The sequence below is a fragment of the Chiloscyllium punctatum genome, chromosome 2 (genome assembly GCF_047496795.1).
Source record: "Chiloscyllium punctatum isolate Juve2018m chromosome 2, sChiPun1.3, whole genome shotgun sequence".
NCBI lineage: Eukaryota > Metazoa > Chordata > Chondrichthyes > Orectolobiformes > Hemiscylliidae > Chiloscyllium > Chiloscyllium punctatum.
The window spans coordinates 61,047,018-61,073,076 of record NC_092740.1 but is presented as its reverse complement, the minus strand read 5'-3'; the positions used below and the strand labels follow the sequence as shown (position 1 = coordinate 61,073,076).

Here is a 26,059-nt window from a genome sequence, read left to right as displayed (position 1 = left end):
GATGAGGCTGAAGCTTTCGCAGCAATTTTTAACCAGAAGTGCCAAGTGGATGATCCATCCCGCTGTTCTCCAATGGTCCCCAGCATTCCAGCTAATAAGTTTTCAACCAATTAAATTCACTCCACATTATCTAAAGACATGTTTAGAGGCACTGGATATTGCAAAGGCTACGGATTCTGACATTGTTGCTGATGTGAATACTGAGTCACAACTAATTAGAATGGATGGCTTTCAGGTATGTAGGGAAAGATGTTTGAAATTCTGGAAAGGGTGAAAATAGATAAGTCCCCTGGGCCTGATGGCATTTATCCTAGGATTCTCTGGGAAGCAAGGGAGGAGATTGCAGAGCCATTGGCCTTGATTTTTAGGTCCTCGTTGTCGACAGGAATAGCGTCAGAAGACTGGAGGATAGCAAATGTGGTTCCCTTGTTCAAGAAGGGGAGTAGGGATAACCCTAGTAACTATAGGCTGGTGAGCTTCACTTCTATTGTGGGCAAAGTCTTGGAGAGAATTGTAAGGGATAGGATTTATGAACATCTGGATAGGAATAATGTGATCAAGGATAGTCAGCATGGTTTTGTGAAGGGCAGATCGTGCCTCACAAACCTGATTGAATTCTTTGAGAAGGTGACTAAGGAGGTGGACAAGGGTAAAGTGGTAGATGTGGTGTATATGGATTTTAGTAAGGCATTTGATAAGGGTTCCCATGGTAGGCTACTGCAAAAAGTATGGAGGTATGGCACTGAGGGTGAGTTGGAGGTTTGGATTAGGAATTGGCTGGCTGGAAGAAGACAGAGGGTAGTAGTTGATGGTAAAGGTTCATCTTGGAGTGCAGTTACTAGCGGTGTTCCGCAAGGATATGTTTTGGGACCATTGCTGTTTGTCATTTTTATAAATGACCTGGAGGAGGGGCTAGAAGGTTGGGTGAGCAAGTTTGCGGATGATACGAAAGTCGGTGGAGTTCTTGACGGTGAGGAAGGATGTGGCAGGTTACAGCGTGATATAGATAAGCTGCAGAGCTGGGCAGAAAGGTGGCAAATTGAGTTCAGTGTGGGTAAGTGTGAGGTGATTCCATAAGACCATAAGACATAGGAGTGGAAGTAAGGCCATTCGGCCCATCGAGTCCACTCCGCCATTCAATCATGGCTGATGCGCATTTCAGCTCCACTTACCAGCGTTCTCCCCGTAGCCCTTAATTCCTCTAGACAACAAGAATCTATCAATCTCGGCCTTGAAGACATTTAGCGTCCTGGCTTCCACTGCACTCCGTGGCAATGAATTCCACAGGCCCACCACTCTCTGGCTGAAGAAATGTCTCCGCATTTCTGTTCTGAATTCACCCCCTCTAATTCTAAGGCTGTGTCCACGGGTCCGAGTCTCCTCACCTAACGGAAACAATTTCCTACCATCCACCTTTTCCAAGCCATGTATTATTTTGTACGTCTCTATTAAGTCTCCCCTTAATCTTCTAAACTCCAACGAATACAATCCCAGTATCCTCAGCCGTTCCTCATATGCTAGACCTGTCAATCCAGGGATCATCCGTGTGAATCTCTGCTAGAAAAGTTCCAGTGCCAGTATGTCCTTCCTGAGGTGTGGGGACCAAAACTGGACACAGTACTCCAAATGGGGCCTAACCAGAGCTTTATAAAGTCTTAGTAGTACATCTCTGCTTTTATATTCCAACCCTCTTGAGATAAGAGACAACATTGCATTCGCTTTCTTAATCACGGACTCAACCTGCATGTTTACCTTTAGAGAATCCTCCACTAGCACTCCCAGATCCCTTTGTGCTTTGGCTTTATTAATTTTCTCACCATTTAGAAAGTAGTCCATGCTTTTATTCTTTTTGCCAAAGTGCAAGACCTCGCACTTGCTCACGTTAAATTCCATCAGCCATTTCCTGGACCACTCTCCCAACCTGTCTAATTCCTTCTGTAGCCTCTCCACTTCCTCAGTACTACCTGCCTGTCCACCTAACTTCGTATCATCGGCAAACTTCGCTAGAATACCCCCGGTTCCCTCATCCAAATCATTAATATATAATGCGAACAGCTGTGGCCCCAGCACCGAACCCTGCGGGACACCGCTCGTCACCGGCTGCCATTCTGAAAAAGAACCTTTTATCCCAACTCTCTGCCTTCTGTTAGACAGCCAATCCTCAATCCATCCCAGCAGCTCACCTCGAACACCATGGGCCCTCACCTTGCTCAGCAGCCTCCCGTGTGGCACCTTATCAAAGGCCTTTTGAAAGTCTAGATAGACCACATCCACTGGGTTTTCACTTTGGTATGAGTAACAAAAAGATGGGGTACTGGGCTAATGGTCGGATACTTGGTAGTGTGGATGAGCAGAGGGATCTTGGTGTCCATGTACACAGATCATTGAAAGTTGCCACCCAGGTAAATAGTGCAGTGAAGAAGGCATATGGTGTATTGGCTTTTATTGGTAGAGAAATTGAGTTCCGGAGTCCTGAGGTCATGTTGCAGTTGTATAAGACTCTGGTGCGGCCGCATCTGGAGTATTGTGTACAGTTTTGGTCGCCATAATATAGGAAGGATGTGGAGGCACTGGAACGGGTGCAGAACAGGTTTACCAGGATGTTGCCTTGTATGGTAGGAAGATCCTATGAGGAAAGGCTGAGGCACTTGGGGCTGTTTTCATTGGAGAAAAGAAGGTTTAGGGGTGACTTGATAGAGGTGCACAAGATGATTAGGGGTTTAGATAGGGGTGACCATGAGAACCTTTTTCCACGTATGGAGTCAGCTAGTACGAGGGGGCATAGCTTTAAATTAAGGGGTGGTAGGTATAGGACAGATGTTAGGGGTAGGTTCTTTACTCAGCGAGTCGTGAGTTCATGGAATGCCCTGCCAGTAGCAGTGGTGGACTCTCCCTCTTTATGGGCATTTAAACGGGCATTGGATAGGCATATGGAGGATAGTGGGCTAGTGTTGGTTAGGTGGGCTTGGATCGGCGCAACATCGAGGGCCAAAGGGCCTGTACTGCGCTGTATTTTTCTATGTTCTATGTTCTGTGTTCTATGTTCTAACATCCCAGCAATAGTTCTAGAGAATTACGCTCCAGAACTTGCCGCTCCCCTAGCCAAGATCTTCCACTACAGTTTCAACACTGGCATCTACCTGACAACGTGGAAAGTTGCCCAATTTTATTCTGTATATAAAAAGGACAAATCCAACCCAGCCAATTGCCGCCACATCAGTCTACTAATGGGCAGCTAGGATGGGCAATAAATGCTGGCCAGCTAGTGATGCCCATATCCCAAAAAATGAATAACTTTAAAAACAAAATCCCACCATAAACTCAATGACATAGTTAACTGTCAAAATTGGGACAAAGCTAATAAAATTTGCAGTTCTTTTTATGCAAATGCTATGCAAATCAAAAAAGGGAAGACAGATTGGTAAATGCTGAAATTCAGAAGTTGTTTTCCAAGATGCACCACTGCACTGTTAATTTAGTAAAAGCAGCAGGGCTTCCATCTGTTCACCATTGAAATGTACTGAATGGAGTGATGTCTCGGCACTTGTGTGGAATTAAACTCCCCACAAAGTAATATGGAGATCTGAAACAAAAAAACAGAAACTCAGCAAGTCTAGCAGCATCTGTGTAGAGAACAGAATTAACATTTTGAATCCTGTGGCACTTCACGATTAGAAGCAACTAAAGTTGCCTTATCCATTTCAAAGTACCAATTACTGTTGAACGTCTTCTTTCATGCTTAGAATAAACAAATTACAATGTAGTGTTAGAGATTTTAATGATATAAAATTAATTTTGAATAAAGCTTTCTTTTTCTTAATCACTTTTTATTCTTCATTTGATTTGAATTCATCCATTTTAACTTTTGACTTTCTTCTCGTCCTAGTGCTGTTAATCTCCCAGTTCTTCAGCATAATTAGTTAAGGAGGTACATTTGTTTCGTCCTCTCCTAAGTGCCCAGTTCTCTCGCAGCAACTTTAGGAGCTCACATTGGTTGAAAATAATTTAATGAATTACTGCTTTTTTAAAAAAAATGTATGTATATTTTGGTAGCCTTGACCTTTTGTTAAAGGCAGCTGCTTGAAAGTGGTGCTATAGATTAAGTGACTGTGTTTATTGTTTTGCCTCTGGTTTTATTGCAGAGCTGTACAGTGTCGACCTGATGTATCCTGTCTATGGAAGCTAATTGGAGATACATGCACCGTGCTCCACGTTTTGTCACCAGCAAAAGTTAACATTAGAGTCTCTGCCATTCTCATTGGACAGGATGAAAAGAGAAATGTGCATTATTTAGATAAAAATGAACTGCTCCGACTAGGAGGAAGGTAAATTACTTTGTCAAAAAAGAGGCCTTTTTTTAATCTTTAAATGGTAGTCTCTCACTTTTTTTTATAATCCTTCCTGTAACTATACCTTCTTAGACTGTTCTCCCTTCAAGTACATAATTTTTGTCGTTGCACTTGCCTACTATTGGAAAATCATTTTAAGGTGAGGAAAATCTACAGTCTTCTATCTATAACTCCCTACTTTCTGCAGCCCTCTTGATTTGATTCCTTTTTTCTTCACGTCCAGTACCAGTGAAGAAAAGCGGAGGAACACAGGCTCTGAACTTGATCTCATCCCTGTAATTGATTCTTACTTATTTTGTCATTCTCTCAGTCATATCAGATAGCAACCAGCTTCCCCAATTCTTAAAAATCTTCTGGGTTTCTGCCATAATCAATGAACAGTTTGTTTTTTTCCTCTGTACAAAATAAAATTAGAAATTTAAAATCTTCTAATAATCATTGCTACCGCTGGTGTAATGCAGAGTTAGCAGCCAACATTTTCCTCATCTTCAAATTTCAAAATAAAGATTAAATGGTGTTGAATTACTAATAATTGAAAAAACTATTGAGTATAATAATGTGAGCTTTAATAATCATAAGAGACTAGAAAATATAATAATGTAAAGAGCAAAGATCAGTAGGTTTCTGGCTGCATAAGGAAGGGAGGCATTGCTGGATCTGGTTCTGAAGAATGATAGATTAAGTTCTAATAGTGGGACATTTAGGGAGTATCACTCACAGTTCCATTATATTTGAATTAGGAATAGGGGAAAAATGAGGAATACGGAGGTAAAAATGCATATTTGGATGAGAAGTAATTTCAGCAAGGTAATAAATTGGAATCAAAGACTGGCTGGCAAGACTAATGTAACAGTGGGTTGCCTTAAAGAAGATACAGTTTGGGTATAGTGGAAATATGTTCCGACAAGAGGCAAAGATATGGTAAGTAAAGCCAGAGCTTTCTGAAGGATGAAAGATATTGCGAGGAAAATTAAGCTGAAAAGGCATGCCTATGACCAATCTGAGATTGATAATATAGGACTAGACTGAATATATAACATTCAGAAGGCCAATGAAAATTGAACTAAGACATGGAGAAAAGACTGGCAGCTAACATAAAATGGACTTTCTAAATCTTATATAGCCATATAAGAAGTAACACAATACAAACAAAAGTAATAGAGTAGATTAGACACCAAAAAGAGGATTTACACTTCTAGGCAAAAAGCATATCTGATGTATAAATTACTGTATTGCATATGCAATACCAAGGAAGAAAATTCTGCCACAGTAATGTTGAATGTCCTAAACATTGATAAAAGTGAGCTAATAGACGACTGTATTAAATTCAGGACCTGACTATATGGAGATGAAAGGAAGAAGTGGCCATAATTTTTTTAAATTTTACAATGAGGTAATTAATACAGACTGGATTCTGGATTCCATATTAATGGAGGTATAGGATAGAAACTCAATGGAGTTATGGTGAATCTCTTTTTAAAGTACTAATTCAATCTCAGTTGGATTATTACTTTCCTTTTTGGGCAGCATACTTGATGGTTGATGCCTTTAAAGTCGGTACAGAGAAGATTTTCAAGGATGGTTGCAGGGATGAGGAACTTCAATCGTGTGAATAATATGTAGAAGCTGGTATTATTAATTTTAGAGAAGAAAATGTAGAGAAGAGGTTTGAAAGAGACTTTCTAGGGTATGATTAGTCTACACTGTAGGTGGAGAGAAATTATTCACATTAGCAGCAGTTATGAAAACAAGAGAACATAATCTCAAGGGAATGAAGAAAGCCCAACATGACATGAGGAAACCAAGAACTGCAGATGCTGGAAATCTGAGTCAAAAATTGGGTCCCCACAAAGAAACCGGCATAACTGGGACTTATGCAGGTACCCATGGCCACACTTTTTGATCTGAAGAAAGTGTGAGGGGTTAAAGGAGAAGTAGTTCAAATTGAGGAGGGTGGTGCTAGATCGGGACAGTTCAGGCCTTTCCCAGAAGAAGTGGAGACCAGTAAGAGGGGCCTGATAAGAGATTCTGCTGTTCTCTCTCTCTGTCTCTGTCTCTGTCTGTCTCTCTGTCTCTGTCTCTCACACTCTCTCTCTCTGTCTCTCACACTCTCTCTCTCTGTCTCTCACACTCTCTCTCTCTGTCTCTCACACTCTCTCTCTCTCTGTCTCTCACACTCTCTCTCTCTCTCTCTGTCTCTCACTCTCTCTCTCTCTCTCTCTGTCTCTCACACTCTCTCTCTCTCTCTCTCTGTCTCTCACACTCTCTCTCTCTCTCTCTCTCTCTGTCTCTCACACACTCTCTCTCTCTCTCTGTCTCTCACACACTCTCTCTCTCTCTCTGTCTCTCACACACTCTCTCTCTCTCTCTGTCTCTCACACTCTCTCTCTCTCTCTCTGTCTCTCACACTCTCTCTCTCTCTCTCTGTCTCTCACACTCTCTCTCTCTCTCTCTCTGTCTCTCACACTCTCTCTCTCTCTCTGTCTCTCACACTCTCTCTCTCTCTCTGTCTCTCACACTCTCTCTCTCTCTCTCTCTGTCTCTCACACTCTCTCTCTCTCTCTCTCTCTGTCTCTCACACTCTCTCTCTCTCTCTCTCTCTCTGTCTCTCACACTCTCTCTCTCTCTCTCTCTCTCTGTCTCTCACACTCTCTCTCTCTCTCTCTCTCTCTGTCTCTCACACTCTCTCTCTCTCTCTCTCTCTCTCTGTCTCTCACACTCTCTCTCTCTCTCTCTCTGTCTCTCACACTCTCTCTCTCTCTCTCTCTGTCTCTCACACTCTCTCTCTCTCTCTGTCTCTCACACTCTCTCTCACACTCTCTCACACTCTCTCTCACACTCTCTCTCAGAAAGGGAAGGCAGATGAACTCAGGGCATGGTTAGGAACATGGGACTGGGATATCATAGCAATTACAGAAACATAGCTCAGGGATGGGCAGGACTGGCAGCTTAATGTTCCAGGATACAAATGCTACAGGAAGGATAGAAAGGGAGGCAAGAGAGGAGGGGGAGTAGAGTTTTTGATAAAAGATAGCTTTACAGCTGTGCTGAGGGAGGATATTCTCGGAAATACAACCAGAGAAGTTATTTGGGTGGAACTGAGAAATAAGTAAGGAATGATCACCTTATTGGGATTGTATTATAGACCCCCCAATAGTCAGAGGGAAATTGAGAAACAAACTTGTAAGGTGATCTCAGCTATCTGTAAGAATAATAGGGTGGTTATGGTAGGTGATATTAACTTTCCAAACATAAACTGGGACTGCCATAGTGCTAAGGGTTTAGATGGAGAGGAATTTAAGTGTGTACAAGACAATTTTCTGATTCAGTAATGTGGATGTACCTACTAGAGAAGGTGCAAAACTTGACCTACTCTTGGGAAATAAGGCAGGGCAGGTGACTGAGGTGTCAGTGGGGGAGCACTTTGGGGCCAAGAACCATAATTCTATTAGATTAAAAATAATGATGGAAAAGGATAAACCAAATCTAAAAGTTGAAGTTCTAAATTGGAGAAAGGCCAATTTTGATGGTATCAGGCAAGAACTTTCGAAAGCTGATTGGGGGCAGATGTTAGCGGGTATAGGGATGGTTGGAAAATGGGAAGCCTTCGGAAATGAGATAATGAGAATCCAGAGAAAGTATATTCCTGTCAGGGTGAAAGGGAAGGCTGATCGGTATAGAGAATGCTGGATGACTAAAGAAATTGGGGGTTTGGTTAAGAAAAAGATGGAAGCATTTGTAAGGTATAGACAGGATAGATCAAGTGAATCCTTAGAGTATAAAGGCAGTAGGACTATACTTAAGAGGGAAATCATGAGGGCAAAAAGGGGACATGAGATAGCTTTGGCAAATAGAATTAAGGGGAATCCAAAGGGTTTTTACAAATACATTAAGGACGAAAGGGTAACTAGGGAGAGAATAGGGCCCCTCAAAGATAAGAAAGGCGGCCTTTGTGTGGAGCCGCAGAAAATGGGGAAGATACTAAATAAGTATTTTGCATCAGTATTTACTGTGGAAAAGGATATGGAAGATATAGACTGCAGGGAAATAGATGGTGACATCTTGCAAAATGTCCATATTCCACAGGAGGAAGTGCTGGATGTCTTGAAATGGGTAAAGGTGGATGTACCCCAGGGCCTGATCAGGTGTACCCTAGAACTCTCTGGGAAGCTAGAGAAGTGATTACTGGGCCTCTTGCTGCTCCTTGGATGCTGCCTGAACTGCTGTGCTCTTCCAGCACCACTAATCCAGAATCTGGTTTCCAGTAACTGCAGTCATTGTTTTTACCTCTTGCTGAGATATTTGTATCATCGATGGTCACAGGTGAGGTGCCGGAAAACTGGAGGTTGGCTAACGTGGTGCCACTGTTTAAGAAGGGCGGTAAGGACAAGCCAGAGAACTATAGACCGGTGAGCCTGACCTTGGTGGTGGGCAAGTTGTTGGAGGGAATCCTGAGGGACAGGACGTACATGTATTTGGAAAGGCAAGGACTGATTAGGGATGGTCAACATGGCTTTGTGTGTGGGAAATTGTCTCACAAACTTGATTGAGTTTTTTGAAGAAGTGACAGAGGATTGATGAGGGCAGAGTGGTAGATGTGATCTATATAGACTTCAGTAAGGCATTGGACAAGGTTCCCCATGGGAGACTGATTAGCAAGGTTAGATCTCAGACTGCAGTGAGAACTAGCCATTTGGATACAGAATTGGCTCAAAGGTAGAAGACAGAGGGTGGTGGTGGAGGGTTGTTTTTCCAGACTGGAGGCTTGTGACCAGTGGAGTGCCGCAAGGCTGGGTCCTCTACGTTTTGTCATTTACATAAATGATTTGGATGCAAGCATAAGAGGTACAGTTAGTAAGTTTGCAGATGACACAGAAATTTGAGGTGCAGTGGACAGCGAAGAGGGTTACCTCCAGATTACAACAAGATCTTGACCAGATGAGCCAATGGGCTGAGAAGTGGCAGATGGAGTTTATTTCAGATAAATGCGAGGTGCTGCATTTTGGGAAAGCAAATCTTAGCAGGACTTATTATAATGGTAAGATCCTAGGGAGTGTTGCTGAACAAAGGAACCTTGGAGTGCAGGTTCATGGCTCCTTGAAAGTAGAGTCACAGGTAGATAGGATAGTGAAGGCAGCGTTTGGTATGCTTTCCTTTATTGGTCAGAGTATTGAGTACAGGAGTTGGGAGGTCATGTTGCAGCTGTACAGGACATTGGTTAGGCCACTGTTGGAATATTGCATGCAATTCGGGTCTCCTTCCTATCGGAAAGATGTTGTGAAACTTGAAAGGGTTCAGAAAAGATTTACAAGGATGTTGCCAGGGTTGGAGGATTTGAGCTACAGGGAGAGGCTGAACAGGGTGGGGCTGTTTTCCCTGGAGTGTTGGAGGCTGAGGGGTGACCTTATAGAGGTTTACAAAATTATGAGGTATGGATAGGATAAATCGGCAAAGTCTTTTCCCTGGGGTTGGGGAGTCCAGAACTAGACGGCATAGGTTTAGGGTGAGAGGGGAAAGATATAAAAGTGGTTTGTGTCATCTGTATGGATTCACACGTGGTGCTGAACATTATACAATCATCAGTGAATGTCTCTACTTCTGATTTTCTGATGGAGGGAAGGACATTGAAGCATCTGAAGATGGTCAAATCTTGGACGCTGAGGAACTCTTGGAGAAGTGTCCTAGAAATGGAATGACTGACCTCCAGCAACCACAACCACAGTTCAAGCTGGTTTCCTTAACTAACTAACTATAAACAGAGAGCTTTTATATCCCTGCTTAAGCCTGAGTGAAATTTAGAGTTCAAACAAAATTAAGAAAATTTTCATCAATTCTGTAAATCGCACTTAGACATTAAATGCAAGCAAAATTCATTTCTAGAAAGAGATTAGGATTTCCCTTACCCAACTGGCAGCACACTGTTCAAAGAGATGTTCAATCTCAGCATGATTCTATATTATTTGTGGTGTGAAAAGTGCAGTTTCTCTTATAACTGCAACTTATTTTCTCCTAGATGCTACGGACGGGCCCTTACATTGATGTCGACATCTGCCAATCTGTGGTGTGACCTTGGTGTGAACTACTACCGACAGGCTCAGGCTACTGCAGAAGGGAATATAGTGTCTGAGTTATTGGAAAAAGCACTACTGGTAAATTGGTTTTTATTATAAAAAGGAGAGAAACACATTTACCTTTAGAGTGTCTAGGTTTTTAAAGTTTTGAAAATTTTGGTGTATTTTGTTTTAATTTTTGACTTTTTTTTTACATCAAGTTGAATTGCATACTGTGATTACCACTATACTCCCAACACTCACTCTGTCTTTAATTTTTCAATTTGAGAAATGTGATTGATCATTGATTGCATCCATGTACACAATAGAAAGGTTTGTTTCAATTTATTGCCTTGTCAGTGTTAAACCTAACCAAAACTGAACTGAGAGCAAATGCTCCTGAGAGCAGATGTTTTCCATTACGAGTTGCTTATGTTTTAATGGCGTGTGTCCTCTAGCCTGTTAGTATAACCTTCAATTCAAACATATACTGCACAACTTCAGTTTTATTTCTGAATTGAAAGTTAGCATTCTTTCTTGTGTAATTAAATGCCTTCATTTAATCTTTCTGCCTGTTTTACAAATACTGCTTAAAGTGTCTAATATTAGCTTGGATATAATGGCTTGGACTTCTTGCATGCTTTCCACCCAAGCAGCTGCTTAACATTAATTCAACAGTACCTTTGCCAAAGCCAGGTCCCAGCCACAAAACTTGCTATGCCCGATTGGAAAGAAGAATTTGCTGGTTGCAACCCCAGTAGAAATTCCAGGCTAGTATTGATGCACATTTCTTATTTTATTTGAACATAATGGATCACCTAGCAACTGATTAGAAGAAGATCAATTCTGACTCAGGGATTCTATCTGACTTTTAATTTACCTATGTTAATAATAAGTCAATTTGTTGAGCTCTATTAGCACATGCAATCCTCTTTTTTTTTTTCTCCCTCTTCAATGTGTTCAATTGATCTGTTCAGTCCAACTACAGTTCTGAAGAAGGGTCACTGGACACTACATTAATTCTGCTTTGTCTCCACAGAAGTGGCCAAGCCTGCTGAGTTTCTCCAGCAATTTCTTTTCTTGTTTCAGATTTCCAGCAATTCTTTGTTTTACAATTAGATGAAAATTGGTTAACTGCCTCAAAATTACATGTTTATAATTTTTTTGGATACTGTATTTTTCATGTAATTTTCATTGCATGTCTATTCAACAGTGCCTCAAAAAATCTGTGATGTTAGACAGCAAAAATCATCTACACTGGAATGCACTTGGAGTTGTTGCATGTTATAAAGGTATTGCTTTATTGAATTTCAAGTTTAGTATAGCAGTAAAAACTGACTTACTGAAAATCTATCTGGAAGTTATTAATTTTCTCTGGGACAGCTCAATGGTTAGCACTGCTGCCTCACGGCATTAGTGACCTGGGTCCAACTCTACCTGTGGGCAACTGCCTTTGTGGAGTTTGCACATTTTCTCTCTGTTGTCCATGGGTTTCCTCCAGGTGCTCCGGTTTCCTCCCACAGTCCGAAGATGTGCAGGTTAGGCGGAGTAGCCATGCTAATTTGTCCATGATGTTCAAGGAGGTTTGGGTAGGTGGATTGGACTCGAGATATGCAAATTTCTGGGGATAGGGTAGGGTGGCAGGAATGGGTGGGATGCTGTTCTGAGGATAGGTATGGCCTGCTTCCACACTGTAGGGATTCTGATTCTGTGATGATTCTAAAACTTTGGTGTACTAAATTTTTATTTTTAAAAAATGTTTTTGATGCATTGTCTCATCAGTACAAAATAAGATAAGCAGCAAATTAATTGGATAACTTTAATTAAGTGTATTTTGATTACTTTCCTCATTGTTCTGATGCAGGTATTGCAAATTATGCCCTAGCCCAACATGCATTCATCAAATCTGTTCAGGTTGAACAAAATGTAAGTAAACTTGAAACTTCATTTTTTACACTTCCAGTGAGTGCATTTTACTCAAATTATTATTAATTAGGTGATGGTTTATTTGAAATAATTTTGAGAGCAGAATCACGCTTATTAGCATGCAAAGGGAGGTCATTTGGCCCACTGTGCATGCATTGGCTGTATTACTAGTGCTAATCTCCTGTTTTTCCTCATTTCTGCCCATCATTAGTATCTAAATAACCATCTAATTCCCTCTTCAATGTCTCAGTTGAATCTGATAGTGCATTCCACATACTAACAATCACTGAGTGAACAAGTTTTTTTTCCTTACCACAACCTATTCTCATTTGCACAACACTTTTTTTAAAATCTATGACCTCTCAGTCGTCTTTCTTTTACAAGCAGAACAGGTTTCACCCTATCTACTCTAGCTAATTCATGATTCTGAAAGGGTGGCACGGTGGCTCAGTGGTTAGCACTACTGCCTCACAGCACAAGGGTTCCAGGTTCGATTCTAGCCTCGGGCAACTGTCTGTGTGGAGTTTGCACATTCTCCCCGTGTCTACGTGGGTATCCTCCCGGTACTCTGGTTTCCTCCCACAGTCAAAGATGTGCAAGTCAGGTGAATTGGCCATGCTAAATTGCCCATAGTGCTAGGTGCATTAGTCAGAGGGGAAATGGGCCTTTGGTGGGTTACTCTTCGGAGGGTCGGTGTGGACTTGTTGGGCCAAATGGCCTGTCCCCACACTGAAGGGAATCTAATCTAATCTAATCTAATCTAAAAACTTCAGTCGGAGGTTGTTTTAGTCACCTTCTCTCTGGGGAGAACAGTTTGAACTACTTCAATTTATCCAGTTCTGAAGTTTCTCATACTTGGAACAATTCTAGTAAATCACTTTTGGGCTCTTTCCCATCCATTTGTATATTTCCCATTATGCAACCACAGCTGCACAGAGAAACAGAATACATTGTACAGTTACAGTTAATATTAAGATAATTTAAATAATATTGAATTCAGAACAAACTCTAATAGCATATGTTTCAAAAGCTGGACCAGCAAAAATTAAAACTTGATTTTTCAAATATTATAATCTTTTCTACTAGAATGTAGTGGCCTGGACCAACCTGGGGGCAACTTATTTGAAGAATGAAAATATTGAGGTAAATTTTGAGAATACTAGTAATTACGCTAAAGTAACATTAATCAATTGTCACAGTAACTGGAGTTACTTAGTATTATGTAGCTATTCAATGTTCATTCATAATACCGCTGATAAAATCTCATCCAATTCTATTTAAACCATTAATATTTTTGAAAATGTAATCCTTACTTTAATATTATTATCACTACTTATGATTTTCATATGTTTCTAATGTAGCTTGCTCATGAAGCCTTTAAGGTAGCCCAGTCTTTGGAACCCTCGTATGTTATATGCTGGATTGGACAGGTAGATCATCTGTTTCTACAGTTTAATATTATTTGAAGCAAGGTGAAAATATCTTCCAATTGTTGTATCAGTTTGATACATTTGGATAGTTTAAGGATCTAGATACATAACTTTACCATTTATTTGAGACACAACTTATGCAGTAATTTTTCCACATTTTTTGATAACTTTTGTAGCATCAGAAATAATCATGTTTGTATGCTATATGAAATTAAATAATTAAGTGTTGTGATGCTCAAATTGATGAAAATGATCTGTCAAATACAGAAGTACGTTTCTCTCAAGGTTAGAAAATATACTTTATCTATCTTTCAAGACCTATCTGTTGCTTTGCTATTTCACATATGGGCCACTATCACAGATTTCTCTCCTCCTTGGTTATCGATAACCTGAAGGATTAATAAAGTTGTTTAACTGTACTTTCATAAATTACATACTTTTGTCTTTTGCACTTACACTGTTTAGATGTTTAATTACTGTTTTATAATACTAATGTATAAAGTCATATACAGCATGGAAACAGACCTTTCCGGCCCAACTCATCCATGCCGACCAGATATCCAATCCCAATCTAGTCCCATCTGCCAGCACCCGGTCCTTATCCCTCAAACCCTTCCTATTCATATACCCATCCAAATGCCTCTTAAATGTTGCAATTGTACAAGCCTCCACCACTTCCTCTGGCAGCTCATTCCATACCTGTACCACCCTCCGTGTGAAAAAGTTGCTCAGTAGGTCTCTTTTATATCTTTCCCCTCTCACCCTAACCCTATTCCCTCTAGTTCTGGACTCCCCGACCCCAGGAAAAATACTTTGCCTATTTACCCTATCCATGCCCCTCATAATTTTGTAAAGCTCTATCAGGTCACCCCTCAGCCTCTGACGCTCCAGGGAAAACAGCCCCAGCCTGTTCAGCCTCTCCCTATAGCTCAAATCCTCCAACCCTGGCAACATCCTTGTAAATCTTTTCTGAACCCTTTCAATTTTCACAACATCTTGTTTATAGAAATGTCATATTTTTGTCATCTTTAATTTTTTTCTATATTGGGAAGAAATTTTAATTTGTTACTTGTGTATTTCTGCTTTGGTAGACTAAGTTTCCAATTATTTGAACTTGTAGGCACTAATTGCTGAAGCTGTTGGCAGCTATGAGACCATGGATTTGTTTAGACATACCACAGAGCTTGGTGTTAATGTAAGTATTGTTCATTATTTTGGTTATATGTAAGTATGTCTAACCTGTTCAATTTTCAATCAAGATGAGTTTATTCTAATTTTTCCAACTAATTTAGAAAACACTATTGTTACAGACTGAGGGAGCTAAAGGTTATGCACACTGGGTGTGTTCAACACTACAGGATAAATCAAACAGAAATTCTGAATTGTACAAGTACAACATTGTACAAATGAATGCAATATCTGCTGCGCAAGTTGTCATGAGCAAATATACAGGTATGGTTAAGTGTTTGAACTGGAGCATTTAATATAATTAATGTTTCATTCAGTTTATTTAAAGAGGAGGTAATATTATAGCCTAACTATGAATGTATCCATTATTCCAAGAATGCAGTCCAAACTTCTGAAGAATTTTACATTGGCTTGGCAATATCTAATAATAATGAGGTCTCTTGTAAAAGTGTCACACATCTTAATAACAAAATATTATAAGAATATTGTGAAATTAGAGAACTAGTGGTACATTGGTCAATTTTCCTTAATTTTCTTGGAATTTTCATGGAATGTGGGCATTACTGGCTATGCCAGCATTTATTGCCCATCTCTAATTGTCTGGAGGGCTGTTCAGAATCCACCACATTGCTGTGTGTTTGGAGTCTTATATAGGCTAGATCAGATAAGGACAGCAGATTTTCTTTTCTATTAGTGAACCAAATTGTATTAAAAACCTATTAGCACTGGTTGCATGATGGTCATTAGATTATTCCTTTTATTTCACATCTTTTATTGAAATCAAATTCACTATCTGCCATGGTGGGGTTTTAAACTATGTCCTCAGAACATTAGCTTGGATTTGTGGATTACTAGTCCAGTGCCCTCACTGCAACATGGCAACTTCCAAATAACCTATTTAAATACAACTTTCAATGTAGTAAATTTCCCAAGATGTGTCTGAGATGTAATGAGGTGATAATGGGTATCAAGACAAATGAGAAGATAACTGAAATTGACTAGACATTTGTTTAATCAGGTTGGTTTTGATGGAATGCCAAAGGAAGTGAGGGTTGAGAGGCTTGAGAGAGGTGTTTCAGAGTATTCGGCTTAGTTATTTGAATACATAACAGTCAACACTGAGGTGAAGGGATGGAGGATGCATTAGAGACTAAAACAGAGGAAGTGAGTGGTAAAGCTGGAGGAAATGAGAATGCTGAGATCATGAAGGATTCGAGCACCAGAATTAGAGTTTTGATTGTAGGATGAAGACTGGGAGCCAGTAGAGGTTAATGAAGATAGGATTGATGAGTTGGTTGCTGCAAAATACAGTGGCTATAAATTTTAGGTAAGCTAAAGTTTTAAGAACATGGAGGAAATTTGATTGGCTAGAAGGAGAGGTGTTCAGTTAGAACCATAGAAAAGAATCTTTATAGTATGGAAGCAGGCCATTCGGCCCATCTGACCTTTTGAAGAGCATCCCACCTCTACTCACCCCCACCCTATCTCTGTAATCCTGCATTTCTCATGGCTAATCCACCACATCCCATCCCTGGACACTCTGGGCAATTCACCATGGCCAATTCTCCTCACCTGCGAATCTTTGTACTGTAGGAAGAAACCAGAGGACACAGACATGGGAAGAATGTGCAAACTCCACACAGACAGTCACCCAAGGGTGGAATCAAACCCAGGTCCCTGGTGCTATAAGGCAGCAGTGCTAATCACTGAGCAACGGTGCCATCAATTTGGTAGAAATTGTGTCCTGGCAAGTAGGGAGAGAACACAAGAGAAAAGAGACTGAAGTAACATGGAAATGTAAGGCTATGGAAGAGTTTAGGTTTGACAGATAGTTTTATCTTAGTGATACAGAGATACATCAGCGTCTTGCATTTATTTCAGAATGTGATGGTAGAAGAACAGTTGACAGTAGAGAGTAGAAACCAGGGATTATCTCTGCTGTCATGAATTATCATGACATTCTGAATTTAACAGAAGATGGTGAAGCCAGATAGTCCTTAATGCTGTCCAGCCAAAGCTTGGGGGTGTTTGGAAAAAACAGGTTTGCACTAGATGCAGTCAAGAAGCTTTCCTTGGATTTTACTGAGGATAAGGGGATCACAGTGAGTAAATTATTGAAATTGGTAGCTGCACAATTGGCTTGACAAATGAAAGGCCTTAAAATTGCAATTGAAGAAGACTTGGAGCATTTATTTCTTCTGAAGAGCAAACTCTGAAGGAGATGTGATTTTGAAATGCTACTAGCACTCGGGTAATGGGTGATAAAAGGAAGTAGTTTGAGGTGGCATTCTTTTGATTAACATCATTGGAATAGAAAAGTCACGAATTGGCATGGCTGGAGGTTTGGCTGTTAAATTTCAAAACTGTATTTGTATGACTGGAGAGGTTATAAAATGGCTGTGAATTCAGAGGAGACTTAACAAAGTGATTTGAGAGGGAGATTATAACAGTAAGAAGCAGTTGTCAACCATGTAGTTGAGGATGAATGTCTCAGGAGTGGGATGTAAAAATGCTGGCAAATGAGGATCTCAAATAAAATTTGAGAGTTACAGAACAAGGTGAGATGCTTAGAGTACAATGTGCTAGCGAGCTGGGGAGGAACAAGATGTAATCTCATAATGAAAGTCGTCCCACTGCCACCATGGAACAAGTAGTGGAAATTATAACCAGACCTCAATAAACTGCAAGATGAGCCAGTTTTCAGTGCAAACACTGTTAATTCATTCTTTTGCAAAAGATTGTGGATGGAAAGGGCCTAGTTGCAATGATCAAATATTCTGGGTGAGATACTATATTGGATTCTTGTGTGTAGCTTGTTTTCTTTGAACCAGATTAATAGAATGCTGTTTTGATTTTTTTTAACAGAGAGAATTCAGAGTGATGCAACAGCTTTCACAATGCTGGGTTATTTAAATGAGTATCTAAACCTCAAAGAACAAGCAGAAGTGGCATATCACAGGTAAGGATTGTGTTGAAATACAAAGTACATCTGCTCGTGTTTGGAAGAAAGATTTCCTGAAACAAACACGTATAAATCTCCATGAATTTATGTTGTCTATGAAGCAGCAGTTTCAAAAGAATGAAAAATTCACAGGCTTATCTCAGGGTTCAGTCAAAATAGTATGCCCATTACTGTGTTATTCCATAAGAGCTGAGTATATTGTATGAGCCAAGGATCAGGATGATACCATATGACTAGCAACCATGAGGATTCTAAACAGCCGCACTCTAGACTGAGGTTGTGAACTGTAACTAACTGCAAGTTATCTGTTTAGGTAAACCTGTTTAGAACTCTTTTTTTTTAATATACATATTTTCCCCTCTCACTCTAAACCTATGCCCTCCAGTTCTGGACTTCACCACCCCAGGGAAAAATATTTTTGTCTATTTATCTTATCCATGCCCCTCGTGATTTTATAAACTTCCTATAAGGTCACCCCTCAGCCTCCGACGCTGCAGCAAAAACAGCCCCAGCCTGTTCAGTCTCTCCCTATAGCTCAAATCCTCCAACCCTGGCAACATCCTTGTAAATCTTTTCTGAACCCTTTCAAGTTTCACAACATCTTTCCGATAGGAAGGAGACCAGACTTGCACGCAACATTCCAACAGTGGCCTAACCAATGTCCTGTACAGCCACAACATGACCTCCCAACTCCTGTACTTAATACTCTGACCAATAAGGGAAAGCATACCAAACGCTGCCTTCACTATCTGATCTATCTGTCACGCCACTTTCAAGGAGCTATGAACCTGCACTCCAAGGTCTCTTTGTTCAGCAACACTCCCTAGGACCTTACCATTAAGTGTGTAAGTCCTGCTAAGATTTGCTTTCCCAAAATGCAGCACCTCACATTTATCTAAATTAAACTCCATCTGCTACCTCTCAGCCCATTGGCCCATCTGGTCAAGATCCTGTTGTAATCTGAGGTAACCGTCTTCGCTGTCCACCACACCTCCAATTTTGGTGTCATCAGCAAAGTTACTAACCATACCTCTTATGCTCGCATCCAAATCATTTTTACAAATGATGAAAAGTAGTAGACCCAGCACTGATCCTTGTAGCACTCCACTGATCACAGGCCTCCAGTCTGAAAAACAACCCTCCATCTCCACTCTCTGTCTTCTACCTTTGAGCCAGTTCTGTATTTAAATGGCAAGTTCTCCCTGTATTTCAGGAGATCTAACCTTTGAGGAAGTTAGTTATTTTGTTGATGTCAATTAAGAGAACCCACTGATGTAGATAATTGGAAATATTGCCTTTTCTACAACAAAATGATGTAACCTGTTAACCTGATATGAATTGCTCAAGCCTACTCCACTATTCAGTGAGATCATGGCTAATTTTGGAACTAAACTTCACATGCCTGGCTTTTCTCCATATTCTTTAATATATTTGGTTAACAGTGATCTATTAATATTGAGTTAATATTACCAGTTAACCTAACATTAACTGTCTGAAAGTTTTAGCTCTAACTTTTAGTCTGTCACTTAACATTTGTATCTCAATCAGTATAAATAGATTCTATTGCTCATGCCTAAATTTGTGGATTCAGGTAGTATATCAATATTTCTGTAGTGTTATGACTTCAGATATATTGCTTGGTAAGCAATCTGAAGTCATAACGCTATAGAAATACTACTTACTATACTGCTTATTTTGGTGTCATTGGCAAATATGTGACACTCTAACCCACAATCTCAGTTCTTCATAAATATCATAAATGTTTAAAGTCCCAAAACAGGCCTCAGGATTTTACTGTTCTACCTTCAAAAGGAGCAGGAAGGCACATGGATGAGGCCACAAGGGAGTAGCATATCACAGTAATATAAAAACAAAGTATAGTGGATGCTGGGGATCTGAAATTAAAACAAAATGTGTTTGAGAAGTTGAGCAGGTCTGGCAGCGTCAGCAGAGAGAGAAAGAAAGTTAAGGTTTCAAGTCTGATATGCCCCTTCTTTGGAGCTGAGTTCCCAAAAGGATTTCATATTGGACATTAAATGTAACTTTATTTCTTTCCTCAACGATGCTGCCAGATTGCTGAACATCTCCAGTGATTTGTTTTGTTGCCTTCCTTACAGCCCTGGTATGTGTTGTTGTATGAGTTTGATTTATTGTTGTCACATGTACTGGGATACAGTGATAAATGGTGTTTTGCATGTTATACAGGCAGATCATACCATACAAAGTACATAGTAGCAGAACAAAGTGCCGAGTAGTGTTATGGCCGTACAGAAGTTACAGAAAGGTCAAAATTAACGCTTGAGAGGTCTGTTAAAACAGCGGGATAGGAGCTATTTCTGAATCTGTTGGTATATGTATTCAAACTTTTACATCTTCTGCCCAACAAGGGGGTGGAAGAGAGTATAACTGGAGGGAGAGAGGACTTTGATAATGTTGGTTGCTTTCCTGAGATAGCAGGAAGTGTCGATGGAATAAATGGATAAAAGGCAGGTTAATGTGATGGACTGGGCTGTGTTCATGACTCACGGTAGTTTCTTGCAGTCTTGGGAAGAGCAGTTGCCATATCAATCTGTGATGCATCCAGATACAATACTTTCTATGCTACATCTATAAAAATTGGTAATAGTCTTTGTGGGCATGTCCAACTTCCTTAGTCTCCTGAGGGACTAGAGGGATTGTTGTGTTTTGTTGACCATCTTGTGGACATGGGTGGACCAAGTTAGATTCTTGGTGACCATCACTCCCAGCAACTTGCTGCTCTCGACCATCTCCACCCCAGTGCTATTTATGCAGACAGGAGCATTCCCTCTGCTTTGCTTCCTGAAGTCAATAACCAACTGCTTCAGTTCGCTGACAATGATGGGGAGATTGAGTGCTTAGCAGCATGGTATAAAGATGGTATGCTTAGCAGCATGGTATCTCTTTCCTGTATTCTGTGTCATCATTGTTTTGTGATCCACTCTGCAGTGGTGGTGTCGTCAGCAAACTTGAAAGTGGAGTTGGGGCAGAATTTGTTCGCACATTCATGCGTGTATAAGGAGTATAGTAGAGGGCTGAGTACACAGCAGGTTACCAGTGTTGGGGGTTATAGTGGAGGAGGTGTTGTCACATATTCTTACTGATTTAATTTATGGGTCAGAAAGTTGAAGATCCAGTTATGGGAGCAGAGGGGAGCTGAGACCCAAGTCTCGGAGTTTAGAGAAGAGTTTGTTTGGAATTATGGTGTTGAAGTTGTCGTCAATAATTAGGATCTGACATAAGGTCTGTCTATATCCCACCCTTAAGTCAAACTGGTTCTGTTTCCAAAATAGGAATTTATAAATTGTCACATGAACTGATTGCCTATCGATTGTGTGCTTTTTGAACAAAATAGAATGCATCTGCAAGTATATTACAGATAATCCCACTACAGTATACATTCTCTCACATGAGCACGCATAGACACACACTTAGACATGATCAAACTCACACAAACCCTCTCTCCTATACACATTTGCTCACATACACACGTGTGCATACACATTCTCACATGCGCGCACACACACACTTTCCCTCTCTCCACACACGTGTACACTTTCTTTCTCTCACATGCGTGCACACACAAGTGTATTGGTGAATTTGCTTTTGCAGATTTGTATTTGCAGATATATTCTATTTTACTTAAATAGGATATAATCTGTAGGCAGTCAGTCCATGTGAAACTTTATAAATCCCTATTTTTGAAATAGAATCAGCCTGACTCCAGGTCGGAATACAGGCAGACTTTAACCTCACACCTTTAGTGCATCATCTGAGCTGAGATGTCACTTTTAGACTGATAAAACCTTAAGTTAACTTGGGACTGTGACTTGAAAGAAGTTCTAGGAATTACATGTTAATCAATTGCAACTTACATCTCCATTCTAATTGATTAAAGACTTTACAGCAATCTTGGTTTGTTCAGTACATTGCATCAGTTGTATGACACTTTGATCTTTTACTATAAATTCTGTGTCTTATGATCCTGCCCTATTAGCTACCTGACGAATGAGCAGTGCCCTGAAAGGTTGTACTTTGAAATACACCTGTTGGACTATAACACTGAGCCTGACATAGGTACCTTTGCTATGCAGATATTCCAGGGATAAGTGTAGGGCCAGGGAGATGGTGTCTGCTGTAGACCTGTTGCGCTGGTAGGTGAGCCATGATTAACCTCTTAAATCATGACTATCAGATAGTAGTCATTGAGGCATGCTGCATAATTTTTCTTTGGCACCAGGGTGGTGGTGATCTTGAAGTCGGTGGGGACTTCAGATCATAAGGAGCAGTTAAAGGTGTCTGCAAATACTCCCCCAAGGTGGTCCACATGTGATCTGAGTGCACAACATACTCTATTTGAGCTACTCGTTTTACATGAGTTCACTCAAGAAGGCTGACCTAACATCTGCGGTGGTGACCATGGTACAGATGCGTCTGAAGCTGTTGGGGCAGCTCACATTGGTTTACTGACGTCCTGTTCAAAGAGAGTATAGAATGCATTGAGCTCAGGTAGGGATGCATTGTTGTCAGAGAATTCTGTTTAACTTAATTTTATAGCCTGTTCAGAAAGCCTCGCCACACAGATGGGTATCTGTACAGGTATTCTGGGTCTCGAGCTTAGATTGGTATTGCCCCTACAGATTAGTCTTTGAACAGTATACGCATACACCAGTAATTCTAGATATGGAGTCAACACATGAGAGCAGTTAACGCCACTAAGCTTGAGAATATATCTAAGCAAAACCTAAAATTGTAACAGCGGCTGTAGAAGCTACTTTACTCGTGGAAAAATATTTTAAACAAATATTTTATGAAGTGGACTTATAAAAGAATGCTTGCAAAAGACAGGTAATTTAAATAATGGGCACAAAAACTGAATAAGTCACTATTTGAGAATAATGTCTTGAAGTGATGAGAGAGATTCCTGTATGAAATAAATCATATAGAGATACAAATTTTTTTCAGTGTTTATTTATGACAGAGATTAGTGTCATAGTTAAAAATAACCTTAAATTGTCAAAGATCTTTCTGTCCTGATAAACTTTTGAATTATGTTTCGACATCCGTTTTTGTGTACGCTCCTTGCCCCAAAACCTCCAACAAACAACGTTGTGGGAAAATATAATAGGGATAACAATTCTCCTAAAAACTTGGATTTGGAGATGTCAGTGTTGGACTGGGGTGTACAAAGTTTAAAAATCACACAACACTGGGTTATAGACCAACAGGTTTAATTGGAAGCACACTAGCTTTCGGAGCGCTGCTCCTTCATCAGGTGATACCTATTACTATTGACTATTACCTGATGAAGGAGCGGCACTCTGAAAGCTAGTGTGCTTCCAATTAAAGCTGTTGGACTATAACCTGGTGTTGTGTGATTTTTAACCTTAAAAACTTGGTTTGATAATGCAACTTTCTGCTCATCACTTTGGTGCGGAGTGTTGGTTAATCCAGAAAAGTTCCGCGGATTTATAAACCGCTCTTGTCCCTGCCCTTTGTAGGTGATATTACATTCCCTACTTCAAAGTTAGTTCTGTTCATCCTCGATTTTTAATTTGTTTATTACCATGCCTGAAAAAATAGCAATTACATTTGAATTTTTTCCTTCTATTCCCAGCTGTAATGAAAACATCATCTGATTTTCTGATTTATGCTCAAAGGTCAAATTCTAACAAAAGGCTGTTTATGTTTAAGAAAAAAACTTGTGCTTGCAGTGCGATGGTGATGATGAGGCTCCTTCTTGAGCTCTGTATTTTGCTTTAAAGATATATAAATACAATGAATGTGGCGTTGTTGGAATAGAAAAATTGGAGAATTTAGTTAATCCAGATCCTTGTGTGAGAACTTTTAACACAGAAATCACAATATAAAGCAATGATCCTACCCAACAATTCAGCTGCTTCCACAGACCATGTATGGAAACAGGATTTCCTTTGTTTTTACATTCAGCATTTAATTCAATGAGTCACTTATTAAAGAAGTGAGCAAGTCTTCAGGAATAATGCTGCCTATTGAAAATTTTAGGATGAAAAGTTGTGAACCTGTAATTAATTGTTTCTCCTCCAAGATGCTGCCTGGCTTGCCAAGTAGTTCCAATACTACTAATTTTTGAGATTTTTCAGTATCCACAGCATTTTTATTTTGGATTTCAAATATTCTCTTCCTTCCATATTAAGGAAATCTTTAAGTTAGGTTTCCAACTCCTGACTAGTACCCCTACCATGGGCAAGCAGCGATGTCAAATCAAATTAAAGCAAAACATGCACCAATGCAGTCATGAGAAACCACATTCAGCCTAGAACCTGAGATAGAATTTCTTAGCTTTCTTATTGTACAGCAAACCCGTCAGCTAAAAGTACAAATATGCTAAACTTGCTAGATCTTACTGAGGGGCGCAAAAGAGGAACAAAATAGCCTTGTGGACTGTCACAAATCTTACCTGCTCTAGGTTTAACTTGTAAGTAGTTGAGTCTAGATTAGAGTGATGCTGGAAAAGCACAGCAGGTCAGACAGCATCCAAGGAGCAGGAAAATCGACGTTTCGGGCAAAAGCCCTTCATCAGGAATAGAGGCAGGGTGCCTGCAGAGTGGAGAGAGAAATGCTTTCTCAGTGCCTGCCTCCATAACCAACTCATCCCACACGGACTCCAGAGTCCGGAACCGAACAAGACAAACAGTACAGACTATAGATTAAAAAACACCAGCAACAATTCTCCTTCAAGATCCTTCGCTTCACACTCGTAGCCATGCGCCGGCACCTGACCTCTCTACCCCCCTCTCATTTATCTCTCCACTCTGCAGGCATCCTGCCTCTATTCCTGGTGAAGGGCTTTTGCCTGAAACGTCAATTTTCCTGCTCCTCAGATGCTACCTGACCTGTGCTTTTCCAGCACCACACTAAGCTAGACTCTGGCTTCCAGCATCTGCAGTCCTTATTTTTACCTTGTAAGTGGTTGGAGTCTTATCTAGCTGAAAGGAAAACCAGTCATCTCAAACTGCAAGAACTCCTCAGGGTAATGTTCTAAACTCATGCAGCTTCAGCTTTTGTGGGAAAAGATCTGCCACCCTGCCTACCCACAGCATGGCCACACAGAACACCAGAAAATCAAACCTGATCAAACCATACAAGAAATACCTAGAATGCCTCAACATTGACCAAACAGGCTGATAAGAGAAACCAGACATGACCATAGTCACTCGCAGACCATGGAATACACTTCCCAAGGCAAAGTGACAATCAGTTTCCTGGACCCTATAAACACTGCTGTCCCAAAACCCTAAGGGCAGTCTTGTATCCCAGTGATATGAAAGCCACACAAAGGTTAGGTCAGACAGAGAGGCACCAGAATGCCTCGTTCACAGGAGAGAAACCATGGAAATACCTTACTGCCAAGAAAGGGACAATCTCACCTACCCTCAAAGAGAGTTGGAATCTTCCGATCCTATTAAGAACTGATTGCAAGATGCTTCATTGTATCTAGATTCAGGACATTCTTCTGATAACTTTGCGATTATCACCATCGTATTGATTATCAAGACCATTGTGTTTTCCCTATTTTTTAATTAGCATAATTGTACAGTATTCCTACAAAATCTGGCTTGATTCTCTGCTCAGGGAAGAGAACCCTTGATCTACCTGGAGAGACTGTCAGTTCTGTGTCAGCCTAGTCAATTTCTCTTCCAGTGATGTAGCTTCTAATAAACAGCTTGTCAATTTCACCTGATCTGGCTTGTGTGGTTTCTGTTCAGTTGGGCTCAATTCTCCAACAGCTTTTATTTTGTAATCGTTCATGGAATGTGGACACCACTGGCTAGGTGAAACATTTGCTCATCCTGAGCAGTTAATAGTCAACTGCATTGCTATTGATCTGAAGTCACATGTAGCCCAGACCAGGTTAGAATGGCGGATTTTCTTTCTCATAAGACATAAGTGAACCAGGTGGGTTTTTGTAACAATTAATCATGGTTACCGTCCAGATTTTCATTGAATTCAAATTTCAACATTTGCCATGGTGGGATTCAAGCCAGTGTCCCCAGTATATTGGCCTGGGATTCTGAATTGATGGTCCAGTGACACTACCACAATGCCACAGACTCTCTGTTGACCTCAATGCAATGACAGGGCAGATGACCAAAA

The 26,059-nt window shown here is 40.4% G+C and overlaps 1 protein-coding gene across 2 annotated transcripts in view; it reads left to right on the top strand.

Annotated features, from left to right (window-relative positions):
- The window catches only part of skic3 (SKI3 subunit of superkiller complex), a 125,135-nt gene that overhangs the window by 53,387 nt on the left and 45,689 nt on the right, over nucleotides 1–26,059 (top strand). For both annotated transcript variants that reach the window (XM_072583159.1, XM_072583168.1), the window contains exons 19-27: nucleotides 4,143–4,325; nucleotides 10,363–10,498; nucleotides 11,613–11,691; nucleotides 12,264–12,325; nucleotides 13,412–13,468; nucleotides 13,687–13,755; nucleotides 14,876–14,950; nucleotides 15,066–15,207; nucleotides 17,809–17,902. In XM_072583159.1, the coding sequence (XP_072439260.1) occupies nucleotides 4,143–4,325; nucleotides 10,363–10,498; nucleotides 11,613–11,691; nucleotides 12,264–12,325; nucleotides 13,412–13,468; nucleotides 13,687–13,755; nucleotides 14,876–14,950; nucleotides 15,066–15,207; nucleotides 17,809–17,902 (897 nt within the window). The remainder of the gene's footprint in view (nucleotides 1–4,142; nucleotides 4,326–10,362; nucleotides 10,499–11,612; nucleotides 11,692–12,263; nucleotides 12,326–13,411; nucleotides 13,469–13,686; nucleotides 13,756–14,875; nucleotides 14,951–15,065; nucleotides 15,208–17,808; nucleotides 17,903–26,059) is intronic.